Raw genomic sequence first — 14165 nt, forward strand, 5'->3', positions numbered from 1 at the left:
TTAATGATTCCATGATTCTATGATTCTTCACTCACCCTGCCAACATGGTATACAGCAGGATCCCCAAGCTCCAGATGTCACAGGCTGCATCGTAACCTTGGCGTTTAAGGACCTATGTTATGGAAGGAGAGAGATGAAAATAGGTTAATATGCATTCCTGAATTTTTAGCTTCTGGTCTTCAAAAAGCACTGATCGGTGGTTGTATATGCTGACATTTCCAGGGCTTAACTGCGTATCTGGCTTGAACAGGTGGCTGCCTCAGGAGCAAAATGTTCAGTAGTGGTGTGGAGCAAGGTGAATCCCAGGCTGGAGTGAGCTGGTTAGTGTTCAAGCCCAGCACAGCTGTCACCCCCACAGTGACAGAGATGAGTGCAGTTTGTTACAGGCTCTGGGAGCCTTTCTGACCACCTAACACACAGCAAAGCAGAACAACATTTCAGTGTTTTAAAATGTTTCTTAAAAAAAGTTCATTAATCATAGAACACTTTGAAACGTATGCTCCTAACATAAAGGTTACCAAGAACCTTTAGGAGGCAACAAGCATAGGGCTGAGTGACAGTGATAAGCAAGTCTCAGCTCAGTTTGGATTTGATACAACAAATGGGTGCGCACTAACGCATATCTAGTGTCAGACAAGTAAAGAAGCATGACAACTGCAAAGAGAGGTAAAAAGCTTATTCTTATCTTAATTCTGTATTAAGAAAAGTGGCCACATTTAGGCTGGACTTAACAGATAATAGGCTAAAACTTGATCCCTTTTCCCTATGGGGAAAACAAGACCCATGGTACTCAGCAGAGATCTGACCAGTAGGTTCAATGTTGGTACAGGATGGCGAGTTATAACAGTAAGGGTAAAATCTGAATTTCATTTATGATAATGCATACCAGAAGAAATGCCTATTTGAGTAAGTGCAGGTCCAAGTGAAAGTGAAGTCACCAACTGAGGCAGCATTGCTGAGATTAGGGAAAAAAATTCGGCTCAGAAAAGCTCAAGGACCACCTCCAGATTTCCCACTTGCTCATAAAAGCAAACTACCCTTCTGTTTATTCAGTTCTGACACACAAGGAGAGTTTGGTCCCCTTCTGATGGATCAGTAGATACATTCATTTTTTGCAAAGCACATGAAAAAGGAATGTACAAATTCCGCAAGTCTTTTTCTGACCTGCAGCCTTATTACCAGGAGTGATTTCAGCTATCTGAAGTCTATCACAGAAAAGACCAAGCACCGCTAGGAAAAAATAGTTTCAGAAAATGTTGCCTTGACAGATTTTACAAATGATGAGTGGTAAAGCCATCATCTGCCAGGTGTGCTGCTGAGCGAACGTTTGCTACCTGGAAAAAAAAATGGAGAAAAAGCTGTATTTCCTCCTGTTGACAAAGCTGGTAAAACCCAGCTTCTGCCTCTCTCTCCTGCACATCATATGTATGCTCTCTGGCTGTTTTAATTGTTTCTATTTCTTTAGTTCCTGCATTCATTCCCACTCTGTTAATGTTATTTTTTATGGGAAAAACTTCTTTGCTATTTGACAAACTCAGTTGCTTCTTGCTTCACCTGTGAGACTGAATACCCACCATTTATCTTTTGGTGTGGCCATTCTTGTTGCTTCTTGAACAGTTAAATTTTCATTGCCATCACTGTCTTCCTCCAATAACCAAGGACGATCGAGTCCAAGGCAAATGACATAAAAATGGGGCAGTGATGATGGTTAGTGGAGCAGGGTATTAAGTACATGGTTACACAACCCCACAATGATGGGCAGGTGTCACTGTGTGCTGTCATTCAGTTTGCAAGAATGCTGCTAGATAACAGGGGTGTTCACTCTGTGCCAGTGTCTATGGAAAACTTTGCTGGGAATTACTTTTTATTGACAGCAACTTTACCCCATGGATAACAACAGGGTCTAGTGAGAGTTATCAGTTAGTGTCGCTGCTGCTTGAAAATATCTCCAGCAGGTCTGTGCAACTGTGGTTAATGCAAGAACACTGAGCTGGCAGGAGCAACGGTTGGAAAGTTTGGCCAAAAAGATTAGTGTTTGATCTAGGGGCAGATATTATCAAACAGGAAGAGGCATCTGTCTTAGAAACAAATCAATCAGGGAAACATCTTTGCAAAATGTGCACTGGTGTCCTACTCTAATGGATGCTGAAGAATTTACCACCCATGAAAGGGTCTAGGTCACCCTAAAAGAGAATTTGGTGGGATCTGAAATACACACATGAGCTGGTTCTTAGCTCCACACATGGCAGGGCGTTGTGGTGATAAACCTCCTCTGGGTTCATCCAGTTCTGATAATGGCTCAGATGTTTATCCAAACCCCTTTTATTTCTATAGGCTTTGATTTATTGGATTAACAATGTTACAAATATAGGCTTTTCTCAGTTGTGACACAAGCAGGGATGCGTATGGGTATGAAAGCTAATAAACAATCTCATCATTTCAAATGCCAAAACAGTAGTTATTCACGGATTTTGGAGGAAAGCTGCAGAATAAAATCTTTTACTTTATCCAAAAGGACCGTACCGCACCAGTAGGGAAACGGCAGGCTGCCTTTTCCCTCCGGCCCCAGCCTCGCCCTTCGCTCCCTGCACACAGCAGGACTCGCACTAGGTGGCAGCGTGCGTCTTCTCCCGGACAGCCTTCATCTTTGGTCACGTTCTCATCTAAACCCCAAATTAAATGTTTCCAAAATAAAGGAAGATTCAAGCGGGCAAACATGTCCTCCTTCCTCTGCCACCCTCCTCTTTTGTCATCAGCTCAGCTGACTTTCTGCCACCTTATTTAGTTTCATGGGCTTATGGCAGACGTCGCAGCAGGGCTCAGACAGGGAACGTGAAAGTCAAGTCTAGGCTGGAGGGCAGCATTATATCACAGGTAAAATGTAAAAGCACTTAAGGTTTTACGTAAGCTCTCTGCCAGTTCTCGTAATGTTTCAATTAATCTCTAACGTCTCCTGCATTAGCAGGACCTGTCTTACTCATCACAAATGTCTGGGAGCATGATTTCTGCTTTCGGTTCAAATCAGAAGAGTCTGATCTGAAACTGCATTGGGCCGGCGACGTTTGTGGTTACAGACACTATACAAAATAGCCCATCATGAAAAATAGCTACACCTATTTTAAGCGCATTGTATCTTGGAGAAAATGTCAGTGCTTTAAATCTTGCAAACATGATTTCTTTCTGGTTTAGAAATTGAACTGCTGTGGTGCCACAGAACTTTTTAAACTTATTTTGATAAATTTTAAACAGCTCATTCCAAGTTTCTAAAATGAAACCCCAACCAAACAGCAACAAAATAACAAACCAATCTGTCTTGGCAATGGAAGATATTTTGCTGAAAAAAATCTGCTTTGAATTTATACTGCCCCAGCAATGGTCGCAATTTAACAAATTCTCCTTCTGATGCTGGAAGGCTGTGATTCCTGTACCTTTTGATATCACGAAAGGACCATATACAGAAAGATCATCCCATTTTTCACTTCCCAGTTACGTACCATGCAGATGAACATTGGATGGAGGAGAGTTATGGGGAAGAAAAGATTGCCGAATGATACCAACCAAGAGAAAGTGGTATTTGACAGTACAGGACAGATGAAGTATTGAAAGGCAATAGTTTTGTATTTTTCTTATAAGGACCATAACAAGCAGAGGCAGACACACATCTGAAGCTGTGTATTGCAAATACTAAAATTGCTGATAAGCATCACTACAAGAAATGGACAATTACCCAGGAAATTAACCTCCTGCTCCTTCATCGGAAGGAAGCAGCTATGAATGTCTCAAGGGTCAAACACAGCAAACAGCCCAAGTCATTCAAACAGCTGTGGGACCAAACCCACTCCATGGGGCTGCATGAAAGGAACAGCACTTCCCAGCGATGCAGAGCCACCTCTCCCCGCGCTTGGGGCAGGCTGTTTGGTCTGCCTCCATCTCCCTGTCAGTAAAAATGGGAAAGCAGCCCTTTCCTACATCCCCCATAACAGGAGGGACTGGTACGAGGAAAGCCCAAGAGGAGAGATGTTTCTTTAGCTCAATGAAGTCAACGATAAAGCTCCCACTGACTTCAGTGTGGTAAGGATTTCATGCATGGATTTTTCTTTTGAGTCTTACTTCTGATACCAAGATTTCCCTTTTAAGCCTTATCCCGTTCTGATGCAGTGCACTAGAGGGGAAGCAGTCTGAGCAGAAGCAGCTACAGAAAAAAAGGTATTTATCCCAGTAATGAGCCAAATCATTGCCTACGTCAGTCTGAGGCAGACACCGGCTTCTGTCAGGAGAAAAACAACTGTCCTGTCAAGACCAGGAATAGGAAAGTTATGGTAATAGAGGCTGTGCAAGTGCCGGTAGCCTGGTTTCTGCCTTGCTCCTCTTGTAAAGGCAGCGAGGAAAAGGGAGAGAGGAAGGACCGCTTCCCAGGACACACTCATTACTCACGGCTTTGAAATGCGATCCTACCTCAGGGGCGACAAAATTGGCCGTGTAGCAGGGAGTCATGAGCAGCCCGTTCTCCGCTCTCAGTTGCTTGGCAAACCCAAAGTCACAGATCCTGATGGAATCTGGGTTTCCTGACTCATCCATGTAGAGGATATTACTTGGCTTGAGATCTCGGTGCACCACCTTAACAAGAAAGCAGTGAGTAAGAAATGAGGAGAGGAGGTCAGGGAGCATCCAGGTTTGGCTGCCATTTCTGGTCTGCTGGTTGAGGTAGGTCAAGAGCTCATGCCAAAAATATTTAAGTTTTGGAGAAAAGTTGCTTAAAAGCCTTGGGCAAACGAAGGAAAAAAAAAAAAAGGTGAAAGTCTGTTAAAATCAGAAAGAACATGTTCGACAGCCTCTGCTGGTTTGTTATGATGGAGGCTGCTGCTCTAAGGGGGACACCTTTCCTGAGGGCGGTCAGAGGGAGTTGCTGCACAAACACCTCCGTGTCAGAGTCTCCTGGAACCTGATGGCCCTAAATATTCAGCTGAAAGGCAAAGAAGAAATCCCGTCATAGCAGGAAAGTGTGTAAGGGTCTTCTTGCGACTGTCCATGTCCATGTCCATGTCCTCCCCTGAAGGGAGGGATTATTTTTTTTCCTCATTTCAAAATGTATTCACAAAAATCTTTTCTGTAGGCACTGAACTTCAAGTGGCTGCGTGTTTTACCAGACACGCTGCATTTCAGTGGTGGGAAAACAGCCTTTATTTGTAATGGCAAGACTGAAAAACTATCATGAAAACATAAAAGCCCAAGCACAAAATACACTTGTTTTAACCATGAAACAGAAAAAGCAGCAAATATTTGACTAGTCATCCAAACTGCTTGTCCCTGAAAAGCAGAAAAGGAGAGACTTTCAAACTGCTGTATATAGAGAGCTTAGATTTTAAAAGGCAGGTCTTTAACAGCACGTCAGAAGCCTTTCCCATCAGCTGCTCAAACTGCCACTTCATTTGGAAAGCTGAGCATTTGATTTTCTACCTATTTGCTGATTCAGCTACCCCGTCTGAAATTCTGTTAAAAGATCAGGTACTGCAATAATGACTGTGATAAAAAGTAAACAAGTAGTATGTCAACAAGATACATGAACTTGAAAATCAGTATAGTTTGGGAATGAAAATACCACTTCAACATACTGCAGTTCAGTTGGGAAATGGCTAAAAAGCCTATGACCCTATTTCACAAAGCAAATGTAATTATAAATATGGAGAAAGATTTTTTTTTTTGGAAAAAAATGTATTTACATCTCAGAGAAGCAAAATCAACAGCTATTTGCTTTTTCTAAAAGTCAGATTTTAAGATGGTTGATGCAGATAGCCAAAAAAGCAATGCTTACGCCCTGAGAGTGCAGGTAGTCCACAGTCCTGGTGATGGTGCACAGCACAGCGCTGGCCTCCCGCTCTGAGAAACACTTCTGCCGAAGAATGCGGTCCAGGAGCTCGCCTCCCCGCATCAGCTCCATCACCAGGTACACATATTTCCCATCATCATAGACCTGGAAGAGTAATAAAATAAATATATGTTTTGGACCCATTAATGTGGTAAAGGTTGGTCCTTTAATCACAGCGTTGGCTTGCTTGTGTGAGATGTTGCAAGAAGAAAATGTCAGTTAATGTGTGGGAAATGTGCTTATTACACTTAACAACAGAAAAGGCAACTTTATAAAATGACTTCATCATCACTTTTTTCTCATGTCTGTAGCAACTTGCTGATTTGTCCATGCAGAAACGTAGCTTTCCTGATCTGCTATCATGTCAGCAGAGTAGACCAAGCTGCTAAAAGCAGCACCACTTCACACAGCCTGAAATGTCTGCTGGCTCTCACCCAAGCCTCCTTCTCAGTAGTGTTCTCTCTTTCCACTTCTACAGGGTAACATTTGCCATTTCAAATATCAATATTTTCCTTTGACTCATGATCAGCTAAATGAACTGTATTATACTGTTGGCCAAGACCTGCTTCCAATGATATTATATAGTTTAGATTTGCAATTCTGGTGAATACGTTGTTGACATCAGCTGCAAGATGTATTTACCTTCAATGTCAATGGCAAGGGGTAAATACTTTTTTTTCTATATTGGAAGACAGCCATTTTCATGTCATAATCCTTTATCTGGACTGCAATAATAGGTGGTGATATAGTCATCAATGCTAAATGTTTTTGGAAAGGAATATAAAACATTTTTTGCACAGATTTTAAGATACTTTTTAACACTTAGGAATTAGGGCACACTTTCCTGAGGGCATGTGATTAGAAATTTTTTGTATGCTTCTCTAAGGTCTGAACCATAATGTACTGGCCGCTGACATCAGCAGGATTTTGTTCTGTAAACTCTGAATCTGACATGGTGTGGACAATCCTAGGTGAGACTGCAGGCAGTGTAAGTAAAACATCTCTGACTAAAGGTCATTACTGCATGTAAGCATAGCAAAGGCTATTCTTCATATGAAATGCTGAAGAAAGATAGCTTCATGTCTTCTCAGGCTGCTTGAATAGAAGGTAAATACTCCCTCGCATTGTGGTGGTGTATTTCCTCCCCTCCTTCCCCGAGGCTGCTCGTTGATCTCAGAAATTCCCATGAAACCTCAGCCTTGGCGCACTGAGTCTGGCGGCTGAGCGCTCCTTGACCGTATCAGAAACTCTGCACAAGCTGAGCTGGGAACGTACTCCTACTGCCTGGCCCGGGTGTCAAGTAGGACAACACTGAAACCTTGCGGGTGTCAAACAACACTGAAACCTTGAGAATTTTTAGTAATTACCACCTGGCACTGTGGCCAGGATGGAAATTTACGGATGATTAAAGCCAATCATCTTGAGAACCTATAAACAGTGGTCCTAAGTGAGATCCTTTGAGGTCTCCTGGACCGCAGCGGGCTGCGCCCAGCATCTCCTTCTGAGTGTGGCGCCTCTCAGAGCTTGCGACCTCTCGAGTCTGCGATATTCGGAGGACTGTCACCGATGACGGGACCTGGGCTGAACTCCTTCACTCCTCGAAGCTCAACCCTTCGCCTGTTGAGAAAGAAATGCCTAGACTTTCGACGTGAATATTTCTTCACTAAAATTGAGGGGAATTTTTAACTGGTATACCTTCTGTACATTTTTTTTTTTTTTCCCCTGTCTGTCTGTATGTGTGGACTAATAGTAAGCATAATCTGTAATTAAGTCATGATTATAGAAGACTCTACTAACACTTATTTCGTAAATATTAAATTAGTTAATGATTAAGTGCTACTAAAGTATGTTAATGATTACTTGATGATTAAGTGCTGCTAAACACATACAGTCCCTAAGATATAAACCCTTGATGATTTTCCTTTATATGTTTCATCCATGTAATAAGTAATAGAGTGAACCTTGCCATCGAATTCTGTTAGGTCCCATCTTTGTAAGTCTCTATTAAAATCACTTTCTGCTAATACCTTTGATGGTGATTCTTTAAGCGGCCTCTAAACCACTCATTTGCGACAGGCATTAAAACACTATCGGGGGAAACCTTAGTGACTTTGTGAGCTCTCCTCTTCCCAACAGAGCAGATCCCACAGGCTGCATGGGAACGGCTGCTGCTCACGAAGGAGCATGCCCTGCCCAGCAGCATCACTGCGTGTGCTCAGCAGCTTGCCCTGAAACACCCAACTAGGGAGATCTCACTTCTGAAAAGCGCTGCAAAACCAAACACATTTTGTTGTTCTCCAGCACTGTGCCCCTTTGGTTTTATTTACAGTTGGTTAGACAGTAATTGGAGAATGTATAACCTGACCAGTCTTTCCAACTGCTATCCAGTAATTTGTTAAGTCATGTTTTTTCCTTGATTTCAATGGGTCTGGTTTTAGCTCTGACTTTCAGCTGAAGAATTTTCCAGACATGGACTAGTAGGTGAGCCTGACCATAAGGTGAAAATCATGTAATGCTGAAGTGCTCAAAGACTACTCACATCTTTAAGAGTAATGATATTTGGATGCTGTCCATATCGCAAGAGGATCTCAATTTCTTCAGAGGGGTCTCTCTTGCTCTTATCAATTATCTAGAATAAATGAAGCACAGTGTAGTAAGATACCAGCTAGCAGCACTAAGCACAAAACAAGCAATTTCTACAGTTCAAACAAATTAAAGTTTAAAATTCTTCTATTAATCATTACTCTAAGAGAGGACAGCTCAAACCCTGTGCAAATGAGAGCCATGCTGACTATATGCCAAAGCCAGATGGAGCAATAATTAGTTTAGATTCTGAAGGTGTAGGCCCTCTTTTTAATGCCTATAGTTTTGTTTGCCTGTAAATAATGGCAGCTACAAGAAGTATCATTTAGAAATCAAACAACCTGGAGAATTTAAAAATAATAATAGTTTTAAAATTACCTCTTTGACATAAAAAATGGAACCGTTCATAATACTGGTATATGGTTGTATATCTGCTGATAAATTAATAGAAATTTCTTATCAGGTGGGTTTGTCAGAAATGAAAATGTATAGACATTTACTGTCAGGGGAGGTCTGAGTTGAAACTATTGGTAATCACTTGGCTGTTTGGGCCACGCTGTTGTAATGAACAAGAGAGTGGCCAGAGATTGCATTTGGCCATGTAACCAAACTCTGCCCATTCCTAAGCTAGAAAGAAATCTGCTTTATATATCACTTTTCTGTATTCAGCATCTTTTGCCTTATCAGAGAGTAGAGTGAGACATGAGTTTTATAGCAGCAGGTCTCAGAAAGACATGACACCTGCTGCTTAGAGAGCATCACTGCATGGAAAGCCTGCTGTTAGGATGGCACCGACTTCTCGTCAATGCTATTACCTATATTTGGGATGTCAATCAAAGAGCTTCAATCATTTGCCCAGTTGAGAGCACTGATTAATGTTTCTCAATTCACAGATTTAAATGATAAATATGAAACTAAAAATAGCTATAAAATCATCCAAGGGAGATCTCTGTATTTTGGAATCTCAAATGCAACCGCACAGGGAATGGCGAAAGACTCGTTCTACTAGAAACTCATTAGGAATACAGTATTTTGGCACAATTTCTTATTGCTAGAAAACAGCAGCAGTACTTTTGAATAACAGGTGTACCGAAGAGGAATGGGTGGCATTTTCAGAAAAGCATAATTTCATGATTGGCTTGGATTTCAAGGCTTCAACCTTAAATGTGGTTAGTTCTCTCTAAGAACTAGGCACAGAAAACAGATTTAAAACAATGGTGTTTGCAGGGAAACAACTTTTTAAAAATCTCTTTTGTTGATGAGGATAAATGCCTGGCTGCTTTTGCATGCATTTTTTATGGCTTAATTACGGCGATACACATTTAAGTGCATGTCTAGAATTTTAAGCATCAGTTATAATAGTTCATACTTGAATATATATCAGAGGTTTCATAGTCATCATGACTGGCATGCATTTGCAGTGATAATGATGGTCAGTAGTTGTCCATGGTTGAGGTATGCATTTGAAGCCATATCAGTGATTTGATTCTGAATTAATAGCAGTGTAACAAGTGAAAGTGCAACAGGGAGCTGATGCAGGTAGATGGCTGTTGTCCACATTTGAATAAATGAAGGAAAAACCTCAAAAACAGGTGAGTGGAAAAAATTCTGCTAGTAATTTCTCCTTAGAATAACATTGTTTTCCCAGCTTAGTCTCAAAAAGCCAATAAAACCCTGATTGAATGACTCCTCATAAATACAACCACAGTGACTGAATGTGTCCCACTCAACCAATAACTCTAACATATAAAAAGATCCTCAGGGCCACTTCCTTGGCTAAACTAATATAGCTCTTGTCAAGTTAATGTAGTTACACACACGTGCACCTGTTAGGATCTGCCTGCCTTGTACAAACCAGCAGAATTTACTGCAGCAAGTATTACTGCCACTGTTTGAAGTACTGCTATCACTATGGTGCTGTAGCAAGCAATATATTCCAGATTCCTTTTCTGTTGTATTTTCCTGTGAAAGGAAATATCCAGAGCTGTGGAAAATTTTAAGCAACTATTAATAACGCAGGACTATAAATGGATATATATGGCCTAAAAAAGATCCAAACCAAAAATAGTCTCAGCCATTGACACAAAACTCAAAATAACATAACCTGAAGCAGTCTGCTACTGGCTTAGCAGCAAAAGCAGTAGATGATATGTAATGCTTCTAACTCACAATATGCTTTATAAATAAAAATTGCAAGACAGTCCCACTAAATATGCATGGTTTTTGCTTTAATGTGTGCACAAGCTGCGATATAGTGATTAAATGGACAAGCTGCCCAAACCATATAACAAATCATTGTCAGAGCTGTGAAGGGACCTGCCAAATTCCTCTCAGTCCCTGGGCAGTCCGGCTGGACAGACCAGAACAACTTTTTTCCTCCACAGCGAGAGACTGTCACCCTGACGGTGCCTCTCTTCAGCGTGCCTGTGACTTACACTTGGCCCATAACTGATAAAGCAGCAAAGGAGGTGGCTGCTGCAATGTTAGTAGAATCTCTCTTCAATTCAGACTGGCTGCAGTTCACACAGTTTCTTTATTCACATGCTGCAATGGCCACAGCAGCTCCTTATGCCCTGTAGCTCCACTGTGATACCCGATTCTCCTGGTCTTCCTCTTCAGAAAGTGTTTCGGTGTGTCGTTAAACCCATGCCAGACTTTCCAAAGAGGGAAGCTGCCATGTCAGGGTGGTTCAGCCGGTGGTTGCTGCCTCCTTTTGCACCCAGAGGTGTCTGCATCACACCATGAGGTGCTGCATCCCCAGAACATCTGCAAATCTTGCCCCAACTTAGTACCAAAATGAGCTGTAAAATACAGGGGCTAAGGGAGATGTGTCGTGGGCTTCTGGTGATATTCATAAATAGTTCTGAGATTCTCAAAAAGTATCAGATTACATGAATTAAATTATGTAAGTGAAAAGGCAGTGGTTTCACTGGACAAGTGTAAAAAAAGGGCTTTTTGTGCAGCTGTATTTTCTGATTTTCACTACGGGTGTTGCTGTATGTAACATGGAGGAAAAGCATGCTCCAGGCACCTTGTGCAGATGCAGCAGGAGAGAAGCAGGACGGAGGCAGCCCCGGCACAGCCCCCTCTGCACGCTCTCCCCACGCTCGCCAGCCGGCCACAGGGCTGCTTGGCCTCCCGGCAAAAGCATGTCGCGTCTGTCGTACTTGTGCAGTAACCACTTTCTTCTCCAGACAGCAACACATGGGCTGCTGGGCACAGAGTCCAAAATCACCGTGAACACCTCGTCCACAATCCTACATGCTTACCTACACACACATCCCGCTTCCTGGAGTGGGTCAATGCCAAGATACATGAAGCAGCCTTGACCGTAATTTGAAAAGTGTTCGCTAAGTCAGACTTAGCGATTGCCAGAGAAGGTGAGGGAGGCATTACAAAGTCTAACCGTGGTTGTACTCTGCCTCCTGGAAACAAACCAAGGCACTCTTCTTGCTAGTCCTTTCCAGGGGGTACCTGGAAAGCAGCTGCTGGCTCCTCAGGGCTGTGCTCCCACTGCGCTGAGATCCGGTGCCCCCCGGGGCTCTCCCAGGGTGGGGACACGGGTGTTCTTTCCAGTGGGCTTTGATCAGTGGTGAACCACTACCAGAGCAGACACCCATACCAGGCACTTGGCTTTCCACTTCTGCATTACTGTTTCTTCCTCCTGCTCCTGCTTTGGAGTTTAATTATCTCTAATTTTTCAAGATCAGCTCCATTGTCAGTCCACCTCTGCGTATGGAGAGGTTTTAGCTTTGTCCACTGAATTCAACCAGTGCAGATTGTGTAGACCAGACAACAGCATATGTGGCACTTCACACCCAACCAACGTAGCAGTTAGGTATGGTCCTCAAACTAATTTTAATACAACATCTCTCAGAGCTATGCTTTCAGGCTGCCCTGAGAGACCCCACAAGGATAGCCCGTTGTTGGCTACCCTGCTCTAATGAGGACCAAGGGCTCTGGATTGTTTCCTACCTATATACTGGAAGCTGCAATGCTAGAAAGAAAAAAAGCATTTAATGTTACAGATACGGATACAGGAACTGCCGTACTCTCATCAGACTTCCTAGATGAGACCACACATGGCCACAGCATGGGACACAGTGTCTGCTCTTGTTCAGAATTATTATTAATCAGTTAATTTTTTTGCTATCTAGTAGCTTTCAAGCTCTACTGTTGGATGCTGGCAAGCTAAATATGTCTATCTGAATTTTAGATAGGCAATGACACTCTTAAACCCTGATTAAAAGCTGAGCAAAACTATGTAACTTCTAAATATTTCTTGTGGTAACAAAGAGCATTTGCCACCGTGGTCACTCTGTTTCTCTGAGACATTGTGTTTTGCACAAAGAGAGATTCTTCTCTATTCCTCTCTGTGACAGCCCATGAACCTCCTGCAGCTCTTCCTGTGCAAGGAATGATGTCTTTTCTTTAGGAAATTCATTCTGATTTGAACTCAACTGAAATGTATACATAAACACCCTCTGTTACAGAATTAAGGGAAGATTTTCTCTGCTATTAGTCCTGAGGTTTTGAGGCATATGTAATGATGCTACTTTTCTATTTCTCTCCATAGATGTGTGGTGAAGAACACCAACTCAGAAAGCCATCATAATGTATAAATAACTTAACTGAAAATGTACAAGAGCTCTATTGTACTTCAGCAGAGAAGAGCTATGAAGCACAGGGGTTTTCTACTGTCCTTTAGAAAAATAAGAAACTGAGCCATACAACAAATAGACTTTTCTCTATGTAGTGGACACCCAGGGATTGCTTAGAAACTCATCTATATTAAACAGTGGATGAAACAATTCCAGAGTAAAATGGGCTCAGCACATGCAATAGTGTCCTTTGTTCTAATAGGGGACTTGTCTGTTCTTGGACTATCACATCCTTTGTGTATTTCACCGACTAGCTGAAAGAAAAGGTGCATTTTCTTCAGCAGAATTTAGGGTAAGAACCTCGTGATATTTTAAAATGAGTCGAGCACCATCAAAGGACAATACTGAACTCTTTCTTTAAAAAGGAAGAAAGGATCAGGAGAGAACATTTTCAAAATCCTAATTAACGTGTCTGGCCAGTTTTTACAAGTCCTTCTACAAGTCTTTTGCATGGAAAAAAATCACCCGATTCTCCTTTACTAATGGGTTTTCAATGTCTTCAGCCTTGCCAGAGTGGACTGATGAGTATAAAAGAGAGTATCAATACAGTTCTCTGTAGGTAAAGCCTTGCTGAAATTGGTACAGCAACTATATAGACAGCATATATTTATATTTGCTTGTTGCAGTTTTGTGAAGGTATTTGTGTGCCTCCAACAGTGTAGATCAATTTCTTCTGGATCTAGTTATGCCATTAGCAGACATTACAGTGCTCAGCTGTTTGATACCACCCACCACCTGGGACTTACAGCCCTGCCAAAGAAATGGTATGTGTGAGCACTCCCTAATCCACTTTGGGCAGAATTAGCCCTGTTAATACAAATTGCCTTTTCAAACAGCTGAAGTTAACTTGGGTGACCTTGCGCGAGGAGGATGGCTGTGTTTCTCACATGGAGTCCTCCATCACTACAGTTGTGAGATTGGAAAAAGGCAAGAGGTAGGAGGTGACAGTTTAACTGCCTTTGCTGTCTGGAAAATGAACAGCCTAAAAGAAAGGGTGAGAGAAAAGCAACAGAGTGAGAAAGAAGACAGAAAAGAAACATGAGATGCACTGATGG

At 42.1% G+C, this 14165-nt stretch overlaps 1 protein-coding gene across 1 annotated transcript in view; it reads right to left on the reverse strand.

The window, feature by feature from the left end:
- Positions 1-31: 31 nt before the first annotated feature.
- Positions 32-14165, reverse strand: part of LOC104083381 (ribosomal protein S6 kinase alpha-2) — a 69147-nt gene continuing 55013 nt past the window's right edge. The window contains exons 12-15 of the mRNA XM_009586851.1: positions 8406-8495; positions 5813-5971; positions 4456-4617; positions 32-112 (exon numbers count right to left, since the gene is read on the reverse strand). Coding sequence (XP_009585146.1) covers positions 32-112; positions 4456-4617; positions 5813-5971; positions 8406-8495 — 492 coding nt within the window. The remainder of the gene's footprint in view (positions 113-4455; positions 4618-5812; positions 5972-8405; positions 8496-14165) is intronic.

Source organism: Fulmarus glacialis, unplaced genomic scaffold (genome assembly GCF_000690835.1).
Source record: "Fulmarus glacialis isolate BGI_N327 unplaced genomic scaffold, ASM69083v1 scaffold1121, whole genome shotgun sequence".
NCBI classification, from domain to species: domain Eukaryota; kingdom Metazoa; phylum Chordata; class Aves; order Procellariiformes; family Procellariidae; genus Fulmarus; species Fulmarus glacialis.